At 37.5% G+C, this 18,207-nt stretch overlaps 2 protein-coding genes across 11 annotated transcripts in view; one reads left to right on the forward strand and one right to left on the reverse strand.

Moving 5' to 3' along the window:
- The window catches only part of LOC127902569 (uncharacterized), a 100,754-nt gene that overhangs the window by 30,692 nt on the left and 51,855 nt on the right, over positions 1 to 18,207 (forward strand). Inside the window, exon 1 of one of the 4 annotated variants that reach the window (XR_008054972.1) lies at positions 10,987 to 11,016. The exons of 2 other annotated variants lie outside the window; for them this stretch is intronic. Coding sequence is in view for 1 of the 2 variants with exons in the window: in XM_052442040.1 (XP_052298000.1) it covers positions 10,995 to 11,016 (22 nt within the window). In the remaining variant the exon portion in view is untranslated. Of the gene's footprint in view, positions 1 to 10,986; positions 11,017 to 18,207 lie in introns of those variants that run through there. One more of the 4 variants, XM_052442040.1, reaches the window with a different exon arrangement.
- The window catches only part of LOC127902564 (putative disease resistance RPP13-like protein 1), a 121,153-nt gene that overhangs the window by 22,707 nt on the left and 80,239 nt on the right, over positions 1 to 18,207 (reverse strand). The window lies entirely within an intron of this gene.

An 18,207-nucleotide genomic window follows, 5' to 3' on the forward strand; every position in this document is an offset into this window, starting at 1 on the left:
ACACAAAGTACCTTGCTCCACCTAAAGATGGCACTTATGAAGGCCCCCAAAGGTCTGAGTGAATGTAATCTAAAGTCTGCTTGGTTTCTTTTCTCCCTAAACTGAATTTCAGTCTTGTGGCCTTCCCAAATACACATTTCTCACAGAATTTTAAGGAAGTAACTTTGTGATCACCAAGCAAACCTTGATTGCTTAGCTCCATGAGACTTCTCTCACTGATATGAGCTAGTCTCATATGCCAGAGCTTAGTTTTATCTCTGACAACACTTGCTGAGATTCCATGCCCAAGTGAGGATCCAACAAGTATGTACATCCCATTTTTCCTAGCCCCTTTCATTACAATTTTACCTTGATCAGAAACTTGTATTTCTCCATTCTCAGCTTTAATGGTACAACCTGATTGGTCAATCATTCATAGGGATATTAGATTTCTTTTTAGTTCAGGGACATATCTTACATGGTGCAAATCTCTAGTGAAACCATCATGCATTTTTAAATTAATGGTTCATATTCCAGCAACCTTGCAAGCCAAATTGTTCCTTAACAGCACATTCCCTCCATTCACACTTTCAAAGGTCTTAAAGAGGTTTTTGTTTGGACACATATGGAAAGAGCAGCCTGAATCTAATATCCACTCACCAGTTGGATGTCTCTCAGCCACTAGGACATCAGCTTCATCATAATCACCTTCATCCTCTGAAGCTACAGCAGCCTTCTCATTTGACTTCTTCTGTAGCTCTTCTAGTTTCTTTTTCTCAAAGCAATCCTTGATGTAGTGTCCCTCTTTCTGACAGAAGTAACACTTCCTCTTCTTCTTCTTTTTTTCAGCTTTATCTTTCTGGTTATTGTTCTTTTTCGGCTTGTTGTGTTCCCTTTCTGGCTTTCCTTTGGCAACTAAACCTTCTGCATTGGTTTGATCTTTCACCTATGATCTTTTCTTCAAATCCTTGGATTCTAGTGCATCTTTGACATCTTTCAAAGATAGGGTCTGTTTGCCATAGATGAGAGTATCTACAAAATGTTCATAAGATTCTGGAAGGGAACTTCGAAGGATGAGTGCCATGTCTTCATCTTCAAGAATTATGTTGACATTCTCAAGATCAAGAATGAGTTTATTAAACTCATCCACGTGATCTTTCATGGCTACTCCATCTTTCATTGAGAATGTGTATAATCTCCTCTTCATGTACAGCCTCATTGCTAATGATTTCTTCAGAAGCATTTCTTCTAGCTTTGCCCACAAACCAGCTGCAGTTCTTTCTTTGGATACTTCTCTCAAGACTTCATCAGAGAGATGCAAGATAATGGTGCTATGGGCCTTATTGTTTATGATCCTCTGGTCTGTACCAAAGCTTGAAGAACCTTCTGCCTTCTCTTTCTTGACAATCGGATCTTCTCCATTATCGAGGGCACTGTCAAGCCCTTGTTGAGTCAGAATTGCTCTCATCTTTAAACTCCAGAGATAGAAATCATTATCTCCATTGAACTTTTCAAGATCAACTCTGGTGCTTGCCATTTTTTAGTCTGATCCCAACCAACACCAAGCTCTTATACCAGTTTGTTATGGCAAACAAGTTTATTTTACTCTCTTAAACAAGAATTAAGCAACCCACGAAACCAGAATTGATAAAAAAACAAGATTACGAAAAAGAACAAAGAAGAACAGAGCAATCAAAGATTCTCAACACACCAAGAAACTAACGTGGTTCAGCTCCACAAAGGAACCTACATCCACGGCTGTAAAAGCCAGCAAGGGCAGAAGCTTTATTGAACAAGAAGATGATGGATTAGAACTGAGTCACCAATTACAGATTAAAACCTTTCTAATCTTTAGCGTTTTCTCTCTGTAATGCTTAAGTGTTTCTCTCTGCTCTGTAAATTGGAAACTAGCTTAGAGACAACTTATATATATGTATGCTTCTCACGTGTGTACCACTTGCAATGAATCAGTCTGTTATTACCTAACTAACCAACTCTCGATTTGGATCCAACTTATGCCAGCTCACCTGCCACACTCTATCACGGATTTTAACCTAGCTTTAGGATTCATTGATGATGATTATTCTACTAGTGATGAATATTTAGGAACAACTTGTGACTTTAGCAAAAATTTTGAGCCTTATGGTCTTTGGCGTAATTTATCTGTTGATCACAATGCCTATGACCCGAGTAAATCAAAGAGTTCTTTCTTACGTGATCGTGTTTTGAAATGTGTGCATCGATTCTTAGCATATAATTTTTTAGGCAAGAAAGATCACTCAGGAATTTTCTCTAAAACTGAATTTTATTTTATCTGGTGCATGTTAAATGATGTGAGGCCTAATTTAGGTTTTTGGTTAGCGGATCAATTTCAAAGTGTGCTTAAACGGTATAGGACTTTATTTCTTGGTCCATACATTACTCTGTTAGCTATAAACCTATGTGTGCTTGATCCTGACAATAATGATTTGCATCCTGCTTGCAAAAAGGAATTTTTGGATATGTCTGTGTTTGAAAGAACAGGTGTGGTCGAATTCAAGGAGGGGAGATTTGAGTTTACTGAACCAGGACCCACTCAACTTCCGAAGAAGCTTTATGCTAGGAGTGGTGCTACCTCTGATGACGAGTTTGACGATGACACTGTTGCCCCGCCAACTATTCCTTCTACATCCGCACCACCTTTGAGCATTCAGTTAGAGAAAATGGAGCACAAGTTGAATAAAATGGAGCAGAATTTGGCCGCATACTTCGAGAGTGTGGGATTTACCCCACCATTTCCGCCAAGCCCATAGACGTTATGTGGATCAAAGCTCACAATTCAGGGAAGTTTCTTTTTGCCCTTAAACTTTTATCCTTACGCTTTAATTTTTATGTGAGCTTTGATTATCTTACATTGGGGACAATGTAAGTTCTTGGTGTGGGGGAGGGATTTTTGCATTATTGATGTCTGGAAGTAGTATTTTCACTCTACTCATTTATTTTCACTCTACTCATCCTTAAATGATTTTGGAGTTAGTATGCTTTATATATTATTATTTTATCTTTTCTTTTCTTTCTCACTACTTTTTTTCCCATCTATCTCAAATTATTTACATCTATTTTTTTTCCTATCATACTCTTTCATCACTCACATTTTATCTTTCATTTTTTTTTACTACATACATCTTTCTCGCTTATTATCATTTTTACCTTTCCTTTTATATCTCATTCATACCTTCATCTCATTCTACACCACTATTGATGATTGATTCATTTGAAGAGTGTACATGATTTGATGGCAAATTTACCAACTTTGTGAGGATTTGAGCCTATGAGCAACCACTTTGCTCTAATTATTTTTGTTATGTGAATATCAATCCTAGTTTGTTTATTCTAGAACTTGCTTTATTATGCATGTTGAAGCCACATTACGGGATTTTATGCATTAAAATGATAAGGGCAAACCATTTACCATTTTTTTATTCTCGCATTTTCCTTTTTCTTTACCCGAAGACCTTTATTTGCTACCTTTGTTTGAGCCTTAACCATTACCCATCTAATTCTCTCCGTCTACTTAACCATTTTTCTTCTTTTTGAGCCTCAATTTAAGGAGATTTTTGGACTCATTGTAATGGATATATTTTGTTGCTTTTTCTACCTTGTATTAAAGTTTCTCAATTAGATCAACAAGCATTATGCTTGAATTCAATTGTGCAAGGTTCGTTTCTTTTGTTTGATTCGAAAAAAAAACAAACAAAAAAATGAAAAAAAAAAGAAAAAGAAAAGGAAAAAGAAAAAAAATCGAAAAAAAAAATCGAAAAAACAAAAAAATGTTTACATTCTTGTTGACTTGAGTAGAAATAAGCATTTTAATATCATAAGTTCATTCAATGAGTTCATTCTTCTCATTTTGATCTCTTTTTCTTTCGTAAACCTTTCTTTTTCATTTAACCCATTTAACCCCATTACAACCCTTTTAAAACCCTTAGATTTTTGCATTTTATTCATGTTTTGTGGATTGAGATGTGATTTATGAGCAAGCTTATGGTAATAGCATTCTTTGATTTGATTTGAGTGGATAAATGACACCTTAAACACTTTGAGTGCATGGAGTGAAGTTATTGAGAGGGCTATTACATCTTGTTGCACTTGAATTTTGAATGGATCTTCTTGGTGGTTGAATGTTCTTATTCTATCTTATGAGATTCTATGCTTTAAAATCCTTGTCTCTCGAATGTTGATCGACTTAATTTCTTGAGGTATGCTTGCTTAAAATTATTTTTGGATGAGTTGAGATGAGAATTGAGTGGAGATTTGGGATTAATCTTGAGTTATATGCTTGAGGACAAGCATCATCTTGGTGTGGGGGAATTTGTTAGAGTGCAATTTATGCACTAGTTTTGCATTGTTTACTTCCCTTAATATCGATGTTTTGCACTTAATAATAATGTTTTACTTGTGTTTTACTTTTGTAGGTGCAATTCTATTGATTGATGATAAAATTGAACTAAAAGATGATGTTTAAGGAGGATTGTTCTCTTGGAGAAATTTCTGAGCGTCAGAAGAACTTTGTTGATAAGGCGTGGGCGCGTGCTGTCAACTGCGGACCTACAGTTTTTAGTTTAACGTGTTTTGTATTTTTGGTTATTTTTGTAATTACGAATTTAATATTTCAGATATTAGTATTTTATTTTAAATAGAATTCTAAAAGAGAAGAGAGAGAGAGTATTTAAGAGAGGAATCTATTGTGAAAAAGGGGGGATTTTGGATTGGAGAAAAAGAAACCCTAGATCTAATTTTTCTCTTCTCTCTATGAGAAGAACTTTGTTGATAAGGCGTGGGCGCGTGCTGTCAACTACGGACCTGCAGTTTTTAGTTTAATGTGTTTTGTATTTTTGGTTATTTTTGTAATTACGAATTTAATATTTCAGATATTAGTATTTTATTTTAAATAGAATTCTAAAAGAGAAGAGAGAGGGAGTATTTAAGAGAGGAATCTATTGTGAAAAAGGGGGGATTTTGGATTGGAGAAAAAGAAACCCTAGATCTAATTTTTCTCTTCTCTCTATGAGGAACTAAACTCATTTTTCTGGTTGAAGGTTAATGAAGCTTTGATTTATCACTACTGTGAGATCTTTCTTGTGCTTTAATTGTTTTATTGCTTTTTGGGTATTTGTTTATTCTCTGAATTAGTTTCATGATTATGTTTGTTAATTAGGTAATTGGCCACTATTTAATTATCAACTTAATCTATTATCAATTAAAGGATTCATCGTATGAAGAATTTAATGCTTGTGACAAATAACATAGCAGAGAGTTGTGTTGTGAGAATAAACAATCTAATTTAAATGAATCATCATATGTGTTGATTAGGATTTGGGTCTCTCTGGTTTTTCAGGCTGTCAATTGATTAAATTCTATGATCGTATCTAGGGTTGTCTATTGATTAGGGAAATAACCAATGGTCGTACCTTGGTTATCGACTAGTTAAGGAGAGATTGGCTATTAGAGGGTCTCAGTAGCTATAACCGGTCTATTCATGAGTAATAATAATCTATATTTGAATCAATGATCAGTAGTCGAATCAAGCTGAGTTAATTCCTTCAACCAGAGCTTTCTCCAATTTGAATTACAACTTTAATTTGCATTCTTATTATTTTAATTTGATTTTCATTATTGTCAACAATTCCCCTATTTTACGTTTTACGTTTCAAAAGGATTTAATTAATTACCGATCTCTGTGGACACGACCCTGCTCAATCACTATACACAATTTATTTAGAGTAGGAATTTATTTTTGTTGGCTTCGACACCCATCACCAGGTAGCAAGGGAACAGGAGCAGGAATATTCTGCTCGTCCATGAATATGCCATTCGCGAGGCCGAACCCTTGCTAGAGGCATAGGGTCACTCCCGCTAGGGTTCGAGGCGAGGAGACCCGGTCAACGGCAGTTGGCGAGACGTGCCTTCCTATCCGAGAATCAAGGCACGAGGTCCATCTCCATTCGCCCATCATGACGATAATGGGACATCCACATCTGAGCGTGGGGAGAACAACGGGCGTAAACTGCGGAAGACCGGGACTAAGAGGAAGCCTATAAAAAGGTAGCCAACGAAGGTAAAAGGGTTAGCAATTTTGAGATTATAAGAGAAATAAAAGCAATTCTAAAGAAGAGAAAACTACCCAAAAGCCATAAGATTTGTGGCAAGCGTTCCCCGAACCTTCATATCTGACTTGAGCGTCGGAGGGTTTGCGCCGGGAAAACAACCGGCGTACTCTGACCTGTCTGTGTGCGCAGGAACCTCTGGAGAGGAATCTTTACGAGGAGAGATCCTGGTCGTGGTGAAGTTGATCGAGCAGAGACCCTGGTCGTAGAACGAGGACAACCAGAATCTCGCATCAACATTTTGGCGCCGTCTGTGGGGAGCTGAGCAAAAAGCTTCTGTTAATAGCAAGAAGTGAGGGGAAGTAACTGAAAAGCAATGGAGGCAGGAGGAAGTAGTGCACAAGGGGGTGATATGAGGCTTAACGATTCTGTGACACTGAGGGAGATAGCCAGTGAAGCACAGGAAAAAGCCATGTTCGACCGGATGGAACGGATGGAAAAGCAGATGGAGTCCTTGACAACCATTCTGCATGAGCGGCGGAGCGAACGAAGGGTAACCCAGGAAGAAAGGGTGAGAGGAGGTGGAGTGGCACCAGATCCCGGTAGTACGAGGAGAAGTCAAACCACCGGGAGACTTGGTGGTGAGAGAGGTAACATACCCCTGCGGGGAGAATTCCATAGAGAGGAAGAACAGTCCCCGGCAAGGCAGATTTTTGACGAGGACGACGAGGTGGCGAATGCAGAGGAAACAGTGCTGTCCAACCACTATCTGGCTCTGAAGTACCGGGTAAATGGGGTAGTTGGAGTGGTACAAGGAGACCAGAGGATCGCAAGAAGCTGCTACTCCTCGGCAGCAAGGGAAGCAATGTAGATAACATCCCTCGATACCCGAGTGAAAAACAAGAAGGGCCATATAGAGTCAAGCAGATGGTGGGACCCGGAGCTTACAAGCTGGTTCGCACAGACGGCCACGAGGTGAAACGCCCATGGAGCGCAGCACACCTCCGAAAATACTTCCAGTAAGACTTGTTCACATTTTAAAACAATTTCTGCTCGTGCTCTTTATCTTTTATTTTTATGTTTTACGTCAAAGCAAGTTCATGTATAATCAAAACCTGCAATTGATAGAATGTCGAGGAAATTCAGTCACTGGGAACCGAAAAAATTTCTAAGGCATGCAAAGGCTCGACAAGTCTCAAAGCCTGTTTTATGGTGAGACAGAAGCCAAGTATGCCAGGATCTACTCGGCCACGAGAAGGCTAGCAGAATCCCAAGCTTTGAAGAAATCATCTAAGGCATGCAAAGGCTCTTCAAGTCTCAAAGCCTGTTTTATGGCGAGACAGAAGCCAAGCATGCCAGGATCTGCTCGGCCACGAGAAGGCTAGCAGAATCCCAAGCTTTGAAGAAATCATCTAAGGCATGCAAAGGCTCGTCAAGTATCAAAGCCTGTTTTATGGTGAGAAAGAAGCCAAGCATGCCAGGATCTGCTTGGCCACGAGAAGGCTAGCAAAATCCCAAGCTTTGAAGAAATCATCTAAGGCATGCAAAGGCTCACCAAGTCTCAAAGCCTGTTTACGGCGAGACAGAAGCCAAGCATGCCAGGATCTGCTCGGCCACGAGAAGGCTAGCAGAATCCCAAGCTTTGAAGAAATCATCTAAGGCATGCAAAGGCTCGACAAGTCTCAAAGCCTGTTTATGGCGAGACAGAAGCCAAGCATGCCAGGATCTGCTCGGCCACGAGAAGGCTAGCAGAATCCCAAGCTTTGAAGAAATCATCTAAGGCATGCAAAGGCTCGTCAAGTCTCAAAGCCTGTTTATGGCGAGACAGAAGCCAAGCATGCCAGGATCTGCTCGGCCACGAGAAGGCTAGCAGAATCCCAAGCTTTGAAGAAATCATCTAAGGCATGCAAAGGCTCACCAAGTCTCAAAACCTGTTTTATGGCGAGACAGAAGCCAAGCATGCCAGGATCTGCTCGACCACGTGAAAGCGAGCAGAATTCCCAAGCTTTGAAGAAATCATCTAAGGCATGCAAAGGCTCACCAAGTCTCAAAGCCTGTTTTATGGCGAGACAGAAGCCAAGCATGCCAGGATCTGCTCGACCACGTGAAGGCGAGCAGAATCCCCAAGCTTTGAAGAAATCATCTAAGGCATGCAAAGGCTCGTCAAGTCTCAAAGCCTGTTTATGGCGAGACAGAAGCCAAGCATGCCAGGATCTGCTCGGCCACGAGAAGGCTAGCAGAATCCCAAGCTTTGAAGAAATCATCTAAGGCATGCAAAGGCTCGACAAGTCTCAAAGCCTGTTTATGGCGAGATAGAAGCCAAGCATGCCAGGATCTGCTCGGCCACGAGAAGGGTAGCAGAATCCCAAGCTTTGAAGAAATCATCTAAGGCATGCAAAGGCTCGTCAAGTCTCAAAGCCTGTTTATGGCGAGACAGAAGCCAAGCATGCCAGGATCTGCTCGGCCACGAGAAGGCTAGCAGAATCCCAAGCTTTGAAGAAATCATCTAAGGTATGCAAAGGCTCACCAAGTCTCAAAGCCTGTTTTATGGCGAGACAGAAGCCAAGCATGCCAGGATCTGCTCGACCACGTGAAGGCGAGCAGAATCCCCAAGCATCGAAGAAGTCACTAAGGCATGCAATGGCTCACCAAGTCTCAAAGCCTGTTTATGGCGAGACCAGAAGCCAAGCGTGCCAGGATCTGCTCGACCACGAGAAGGCGAGCAGAATCCCAAGCATTGAAGAATTTACTAAGGCATGCAAAGGCTCGTCAAGTCTCAAAGCCTGTTTTATGGCGAGACAGAAGCCAAGCATGCCAGGATCTGCTCGACCACACGAAGGCGAGCAGACTCCAAAGCATTCGAAAAATTTTCAAAGGCATGTAAGGACTCGCCAAGTCTCAAAGCCTGTTTTATGGCGAGACAGAAGCCAAGCGTGCCAGGATCTGCTCGACCACGCGAAGGCGAGCAGAATCTCAAGCATTGAAGAATTTTTCAAGGCATGTGACGAAACCATATGCCAAGCCAGAACTTGCTTAATCAGACGAAGACGAGCAGATTCTCAAACAAAAAATAACTCATGATTACAACACAAGAAAGTAATCAAAAAACATTTTTTAATTTGTTAATAATTAACAGAGGAGAGAATCTTCACAAACATGGTTCATTACAAGACAAGAAATACATCAAGAAGATGGTGGATCAGTAAGCCGAGCAGCGTCGGCGGGCTGGGCCTCCTCAGGTGCGGGGGGGGTATCACCAGTTGCGTCCGGGGGGGTGCTCGCCTCGCCAACATCAGCAGGGATTGCACGAGGAGGAGAGCTTTCCTCCTCAATCACGATTGGCTCCACCCCTTGGGCATTTTCCTTGGCAGCCTTTTCCAGTCCCACGCGACCAAGAACCACTGAGTTTCTACTGCTGGTCCATTACATTACCCAACACCAGAAACTGGGGGACCGGTGTTTGAGGGAAATACTTCGGTGAGACCAGACGTGATGAGCAGATGTTTGGTGGCAGAATTCTGCGAGCAGGTGTCTCCTATAAGAGCCAGGTAGCAAGGGAACAAGAGCAGGAATATTCTGCTCGTCCATGAATATGCCATTCGCGAGGCCGAACCCTTGCTAGAGGCATAGGGTCACTCCCGCTAGGGTTCGAGGCGAGGAGACCCGGTCAACGGCAGTTGGCGAGACGTGCCTTCCTATCCGAGAATCAAGGCACGAGGTCCATCTCCATTCGCCCATCACGACGATAATGGGACATCCACATCCGAGGGGGGAACAACGAGCGTAAACTGCGGAAGACCGGGACTCAGAGGAAGCCTATAAAAAGGTAGCCAACAAAGGTAAAAGGGTTAGCAATTTTGAGATTATAAGAGAAATAAAAGCAATTCTAAAGAAGAGAAAACTACCCAAAAGCCATAAGATCTGTGGCAAGCGTTCCCCGAACCTTCATATCTAACTTGAGCGTCGGAGGGTTTGCGCCAGGAAAACAACCGGCGTACTCTGACCTGTCTGTGTGCGCAGGAACCTCTGGAGAGGAATCTTTACGAGGAGAGATCCTGGTCGTGGTGAAGTTGATCGAGCAAAGACCCTGGTCGTAGAACGAGGACAACCAGAATCTCGCATCAGCAGATACTAATAAATTTCACCGAAATGGTCACCAAAAAACAAAAAAGAGAAAAATCATATAGTTAACTTTTCTTCTTCTTTACTCCATTATTCAATGGGAATATAATAAACTAGGAGAAAGGAGAAATTAAGGAGAAAATTAGATTGATTGTTGCAATGATAAAAACTCATGCAAGTGCTTATTCAAATATATGTGTGGCATTCATTAATTTGACCAAAAATATATGAATTTATTTGTATTTTAATCAAAATCGAGGGATATAAACAAAATTTTCCCTAAATTGCATAAACTTAAGAAACCAGTAGTCACTAAAAGAGAAACAGAGTAAGAAGAGTTCAAACTTCAAAAGATGGAACCCGAAGAAGAAACGCTAGCAACAATCCCTGAAGAAGAGGAAGATGATGATGAAGGCACGGCCATGCCTGACGTTAAGAACAACTGTAAAATAAAAACAAAGGGCAACTCTTCGGACTCGAGCGATGCCTCTGACGCCGACTTGGATTCTGACTCAGAAGTCGAAGCAAAACAGAACATGGAGCTTCAAACCTTAAGAGTATCAGCTATCCAATGAACCTTCCAATTACAACATCCATGTCCAAGTAATTTCAATACGCATATTTATTGAGTGATTTTGAGGATACAATTTGCTTGTTCTTTCTTGGATTGCGAAAAAAATGGTTTTTTTTTTCAGTACATAAAGGTTTTAAGAAAAATGGGTGAGATAGAGAAGTTAAGACAAGCTAGGGAAGCCATGAATGAGATTTTTCCATTGACTCCTGCCAAGTGGCAAAAATAGGCGAGAGATGAAGCCTCTATTTCAACTGGGTATGTGTCATTTCCTTTCTGCAATGGTTTTTGATTTTGTGAACAAATATTTTTTTGCTTAGAGATATAGATGTTTATGTTAGTTGTTTGCTATCGTAAAAAGGAAGAAAACCTGCTCAAAAGGTATTAAGGAAAGAAAAAAAGGAACCAATTTGAAGAAGGAGATATTTATAGTGGGAGTTCTATTCTTTGGGGTTTAATTGATGGGAAGAAGAAATAGCTTATACGTTTACAGAATTAGATAACACAAATGTGACTCATTTGTTAAAGGTGTATATTTAACAATCTGATAACATAATTAACAAATGTGACTCATAATGCGATTATTACACAAATGTGACTTATACCACCGATAGTTTGGCAAGCTTCCGTCCTCGTGTTTTAGGAACTGGACATCGGACATCGGTGAATTAACCAAAGGATCATGAAAGAATCTCACAAAACAAAATGGAAACTATACTTTTTTTTTTTTTTGTAATTGTACAGGTAACGGGACTAATTTTCAGATAGTTTTCAAATTACACTTATTTACAAAAAAGCAATACAAAATGATTTCCTTTCCTTTTGAAACATGTTGTCGAATCAAGTAATAGTGAAATAAATAGAAAAATGGTAATTCTCTGATAGTATTTTTTCCTTTTCTAAAAGGGATGGTGGGGTTTGGTTGTTTGCAAAATTATTGTTGTGGTTGTCTATTTGTTTTTGTTTTCACTTTGTTAATTAATTAGCGAACTAATCATGTAATCATTTGTAAAAGGATCACTAGCATCAGCTTAAGAATGCAGTTTACTCTTTTTTTTTTTTTTAGATTTTTATTCCTAGGATTTGGTTTCACTCTATTTCGATTATTGACATTGTTGAAGAGGGCAGTAAAAGGCTGCTGAATGTCATCAAATGCGTGCATCTTACCTCACAAATTGGGCAAATATCGGTTGGTTTCTCTATAGGCGGCCATCAAGAATTGAAAGTAACAATACCCACCATGTATCGAAAATTAATTTTATGAATATTTTTTACTTGAAATCTTTGAAAAGATAAACTATCCAAATTAGATTAGAGATATACATATATTCAATACCAATTAAAAACGAGAATATGATTTAATAAGAAAGAACAAGAATTGAACATGTCCCAAAAGACCAAAAATTAGATTATACAAACTTGCACGCAGGCATATCATTTATTAATCTTAATTTTTTAATTTGTTGCTGAAAATTAATTAATTAATTCCACTATTTCGGTTTTTTAATTTTATGGTGTGTATCACATTAGCCACTTCTGAATTAAGTTGCATATATGTTAATTCAAAGAAATAGATCTTTTGTATCAATCAAAACTCACTTTAGTAATATTCTTCATCATTATGGTTAATGGCTTAGCAAATGTAGGAGGAGGGGTCAGCCAAAATAAAGCACTTTCTTTTGCATTTACCTTTATTAGACTTTTTTTTTTGTTGATAAGTCGTTGAAGTTTAAAGAGTTTTTAAAACAAGTTAAAACAGTTCCAACTCAAAATCAGCAAGGTGCAATTTGGTTGTAATAAATATTTGTAAATTTTAGTCTAATTTAATTGTACATTTACAAACTAACTTTATCACTTCTTTCATATTAATACTCATAAATTTGAACCCTATTTTATGTTGATGCACAATCTAACTTAACAAAAATAATATTCAAATTGTCACAATCCTTTAATATTCTTTAATCAATGTGTTTATTTCAAAATAAAAAATCCACCTATTTATTACTTTCTAACTAGTAATATTAATGTGTTAATAATTGTGAAGAACCAGTGTAATTTGTATGATCTAGAAAGCCCTTTAGACACAATAACCCAAATTTCTAACAGTAGCGGTTGGACTTGCTTGGGAACAGCCTCAATTCAGCTACTTTTTTTATCGTGATATTTAAACATAAGCATCCAGATCCGTGCGGATCCCCACCTTTCACATCTGGATCTGCATTTTTTAATATCCGGATTTAAACTTTTTCTAGATCCAGAAGAGGATATTTACTTGCCATCCCAAGCACCCAGCAACATCCATCCATTAGGAGTGAAACCCCATTGATTTCATAAATAAAAAATAAATAACTCGCAAAGACAATCTTTGACAATCACAAGAACAACAACAATTCACTCCAATAAACAACATAACAAATACATGGTCTACATTGAAAGTCTCTTTATGATTTTAATTGAAAGAGAAAGTACGAAGGACATATTATACATAATTGAATGTTATCGTTGATAATTAGGCAAAATAATACTAATCTAGCTAACTAATCCAATCATCATAATAATCTGATTTTCATTATTTATTTGATATGTCCAATCATATGCTAATTTAATAAAGAACACTAAATGCTTGAGTCTTTATATGTTTCAACAACTTTGGCTAAGTTTGAAAAGAACATATTAATTATGAATATTAATACATAACCCTGCAAGCTACAGATTGCATACATATGCAGTTGCAACAAATACATATGTAATAAAAAGATCAATAGTTTTTCAGCAGCTGAGAAAGCAAGCCATTACTCGCATACTACACCCACCCAAACACAATTAATATGTTATCAAACAAATAGACACAATAGAAATAAAATCTAATGTGAAAACTGAAAACAAAAACAGCCCCATCACCATCAATAATTTTGACGAACTGGACATGGGTGGACCAAGCATCATTGAATAAATGAAAAACAAAACAAAATTAAAATCAGTGTCCACCAGAAAGAATCCATCTTTACGTGTTGCCTCCAATTTGGTACATGCATAGATATGTACATCTATCTAACTTTAAAAAAATTGTAGTATAAATTAGAGCTCACTTTTTTAGATATGGCTCATATACAATACACGTGTCAAGATTTAATTGGAGTTTACATATATACACGTGTCTTATTCTAATTGATAGATAAACTAATCATAAATACTCAGGTGTTTCTAAATGATTGAATAATGATAATGTAGTGACTTGATTGCTTTATTCTCTGATTAGAAATAAATCACTGTTCAAGAACCTTTGTCAAGATCTGTTCAAGTTGCAATTAAATCAACACCAATATGAGGCCTCAATGCTGATTCACACTTCAGCTCTAGGTTAATGGAGATTGAAAGCAGAGGACTAAATTGAACTAGAAGCAAAACACACTCACACAAAGAACAAGATTTAACGTGGTTCGATTATGCATAAATGCACAATCTACATCCACGGGAGAAGCCACAGAAAAAAGCTTTTTTGATGATTCAAAATGAATTTTACAGAGCTAATACAGAGGAGATTACAAGGAACAAGAAGACTCTTTCTCTCTTTCTAAGATCTCTCCGGAAAGCTCTCAAAATCCTATGCAATTTTTTTTCAACAACCAGCCTCTTCATACCCCTGATATTGAAACCCAATTGCACAGCTTTTACATGAATGACAATGAATGAAGTTATGTTAATTTACATTAAGTAGAAACCTTCCTAAATAGGAATAGAAATACTCTATTAACATATCGAATACTACCTTAATAAAAATTTAGTTGACAAAAAAAAAAAAAAAAAAGCCTTGAAGGCTTGAAATAATTAAACCTAATTAAATAATTGTCTTACATAACCAATTTTTTCCTTTCTTAATTTAATAAGACATCGCCACACTCCTGATTTTATAATATAAAGCATAAAATATAATAGACAAGTTTGAGTTTACTTTTTTTATCATTGAGCATGCAATTCTCTGAAAAAACTCATTGTGTTTGTGTCTATTGTAAATTTATGACATTTACTAATCTTTTGGGTTTTGTTGTATCTATTCTTTGGTACGTGTTCATCATGTTTTCATTCTTTTCTAATGCAAGATTCTTGGTTACATTAGGAATCAGAGTGAAATTCCAATTTTAAAGTTTGGAGAAATAAAATGTAATATGATTTTTTTTCATGAATAAAACGATTTAATTTACTTTTTTCTACTAGCAAAAATTATTACTTTATTAAACCCATCAAGCTATTGGCTTCATTTATAAGCCGGTCAGTCAGTTTTTTAGTTTCAATTGTTATCTTTTAAAAGATAATAGAAAAATCTTACTTTGAGTGTATTTTATCACTTCACTAAAATTTGATTAACCCATCAAGTTATTGGCTTCAGCTTTTCGTTCTGTTTTCTTGTATATGTTGCAATTTTCAAGTATCACTCAAAATTTTAGACCGTCAACACCTGCAGGAAAATTGCATATATTCTATCATTCAACATCAACAAATAAATTCTTTTCACTGGAATCCAACAATCGTTAAGTGTTAACCTTGTAGTTCTCAAAAGCAGAAATTGTTGTATTAATTTTTTCAAAGTGTCTCAGTTAAAAGAAAACTAAAGATAGAAGAGAGTGAAATTTCAACTGAGATCTTGCCACATAAGACGATCGATTTAATCCTTTCTGTATCTTTCTTCTATCAGCGGACAATCCTTGATATACAGTTGCAAGAGCGAGGTAGGCACACTCTTGTCCAAAAAGTATGTTAGCTTCGGACGAATATAAAGCCAAAGATACACCAACGACGTGAGATTTTGACCAACTGAAGACAGGCATTCCAGGTTTTGGAAATCATAAATCCACAAACGGGTTCCTAACTCCTGTGGCGAAATGACACCAAGTCATGAAGTCCTCCGATTGACAGTCGTTGTAGAGATGAGAATCTGCTCAATCCCCCTTCCCCCCACCCCATCGATTGCTTCCAAATCTTCATATCATGAATATAAAGTGACTGAATGTTGCTGGGAAACATACCATCATCTGCCTCAACTGGGAAGCAATATCCTATACGCTTGCCAGGCCTGCTCTGTTTAATTCTTGAAGACTCTGCTTGTCCTTGCGTGAGGCCTCTAGTTTATCACACCACGTTATTCGGAGCTTAGTCAAGTTAAAGAAAATAGAGTGTTTGGTTGAAAGGAAAATTCTAAAGCTTCAGAGAGAAAATATATCAAACTGAAATCATTCTATTAATTCTTAAAACTGAAATGAAGAATTACAAAGCTTTATATACTCATGTCTAGAAGATTCTGCAGCAACAAATGTATGTGACTAATCTCAACAACTTATAATAAACTATTGGCGGGAATCATTAACAAACTTTAGAAGCTGTTTTGCGCATATAACTAATTGCTGACGTGGTCAATGACTCAACAAGCTTTGCTGACTAAGCTGCTGACATGGACATCAGGATTTATTCTTAACATGCCCCCTTAAGCTCAAGGTCTTGGACAAACATTGAGCTTAGTTCTCATATAAGCAAAATGGTCAAAACCAAGTGGCTTAGTAAGCACATCTGCCAATTGATTTGAGCTTGATACATGTTCAAGAACAAATTCCTTCTTGGCAATATGTTCTCTTACAAAATGAATGTCTAATTCAATGTGCTTGGTTCGTGAATGATACTTTGGGTTGCTTGCCAGAGCCTCTGCACTTTTATTATCACAGTACAGAACAGGTGTGTTGTTGAGCTGTACTCTGAGTTCCTGCAACAAATATGAAATCCATAATTCTTCTGAAGTTGTCAAGGCCAATGCTCTATATTTTGACTCAGCTGATGATCGAGAAACAACATTTTGTTTCTTAGATGACCAAGAGACAAGATTGGATCCAAGGAAGATGCAGTAGCCTCCAACAGATCTGCTGTGAGAGAAAGAGACTTTGAATTGTAGAACTGAATCCCATAAGTAGCTGTACACTGAAGATACCTAAGAACCCTTTTGCAAGCCTGCCAGTGAAGCACAGTGGGAGCAGCCAAAAACTGACTTAACTTGTTCTGCAATTTGTATGGTCCTGCAATTTGTATTCCTTTATGTGGGATTGGTTTTTTCTTTGAACAAAATTTCAAGGATAAGAAATCTTACCCATCGAATACAAACTTTGAAATTTATTATTATTCAAATTTAGAAAACTGCAGAAACAAAGTGCCTTCATAGCACCAGTTAAGCTGCGTCTTGCTACCATGCTGGTTCTATTTCTAATTTATTAAATATATACAAAATTAAATCACCTGAGCCTCTAGTTTCACTAGTTTCCAACTTGAAATTAAAACGCGGAATTGATGGTATTGGAGTTCGTTATTTAATTTTGTTGTAGGTTTTGGGGAATCAGATGGCCATCCATTTTTATGTCTATTTTATGTACTATTGGCCACCAAGTAGCTTGCTCATATATGTGTATTGGGTTGTCACAGGCCTTAAAGCTGAAAATCCATCCCCAATCTAAAGTGAAAAACAGTAGCTAGAACAGAATCTATGTTTTGATGTCCTAGTTTATAAGCTCAAACAAATTAATAGTATACAGAAAATGCATGATAGAACCCAAAACTCATATTGATTTTTAGTTTCGAAATTCATTTCAGAAAATCTGTTCCGTTCATCAGATTCAACTAAATTACCAACTAAACTCTAGCCACGTACTTGTGTATGTATAGGTAGAGCACTAGGTCAACAAAGGAGTCCATCTTTAAGGCCTTGTCTAAGACTGTGGTTGTCTTTTTCATGAGCTTCTTGTTAGATTAATTTTATATTAATCTAATATTTAGGGCCACACATGAAATAAATAAAATGTGTGTGCTATTATTTAATAAGCCAAGAATTAAGTGATCTATTTGAAGTTAAATAAATGGCAAATGGTATAATTATTGTGGATTAAATGCATAGATACTAGAATTTAATTATCACTTTAATGAGGGGTTGACGTGATAATTATCATAAATAACTGCTGAACGGGTTTCATTAGAAAACTGCCTGTCAAGTTATTGAATTAAAAGGGGTTATGGTCCCCAATCTCTCTTCATCCTCTGCAACTTCTCTAATCCTCTCAGAGAGAATTCTAAACTCAAGAGAAAAAGAGAAGATTGGAAGTCCATCTCCTACACTCAAGAACCACTACGAATCACCATGGATTCAGGTATGCTTCCGCTTTCATATTTCTCAGTAATTTAATATGGATGTTACAAGGACTTAAGGTTTTACACTTCTGGCTTTCCAGCTTGCTGAGCGACGTACACATGAAAAGGTTATCCTTGTCTTTTTTACTCTGTTTTCATATCACAGAATCCATTTTTGAATATATGTATTTAGGTACACACGCGCATGAATATGCATGTTTTTATGAGTATATTTAAGTATATCCAATGCTGAATAACTCTTCCATTTGAACATGACAGTAATCAGATAGT

The sequence above is a fragment of the Citrus sinensis genome, chromosome 5 (genome assembly GCF_022201045.2).
Source record: "Citrus sinensis cultivar Valencia sweet orange chromosome 5, DVS_A1.0, whole genome shotgun sequence".
NCBI lineage: Eukaryota > Viridiplantae > Streptophyta > Magnoliopsida > Sapindales > Rutaceae > Citrus > Citrus sinensis.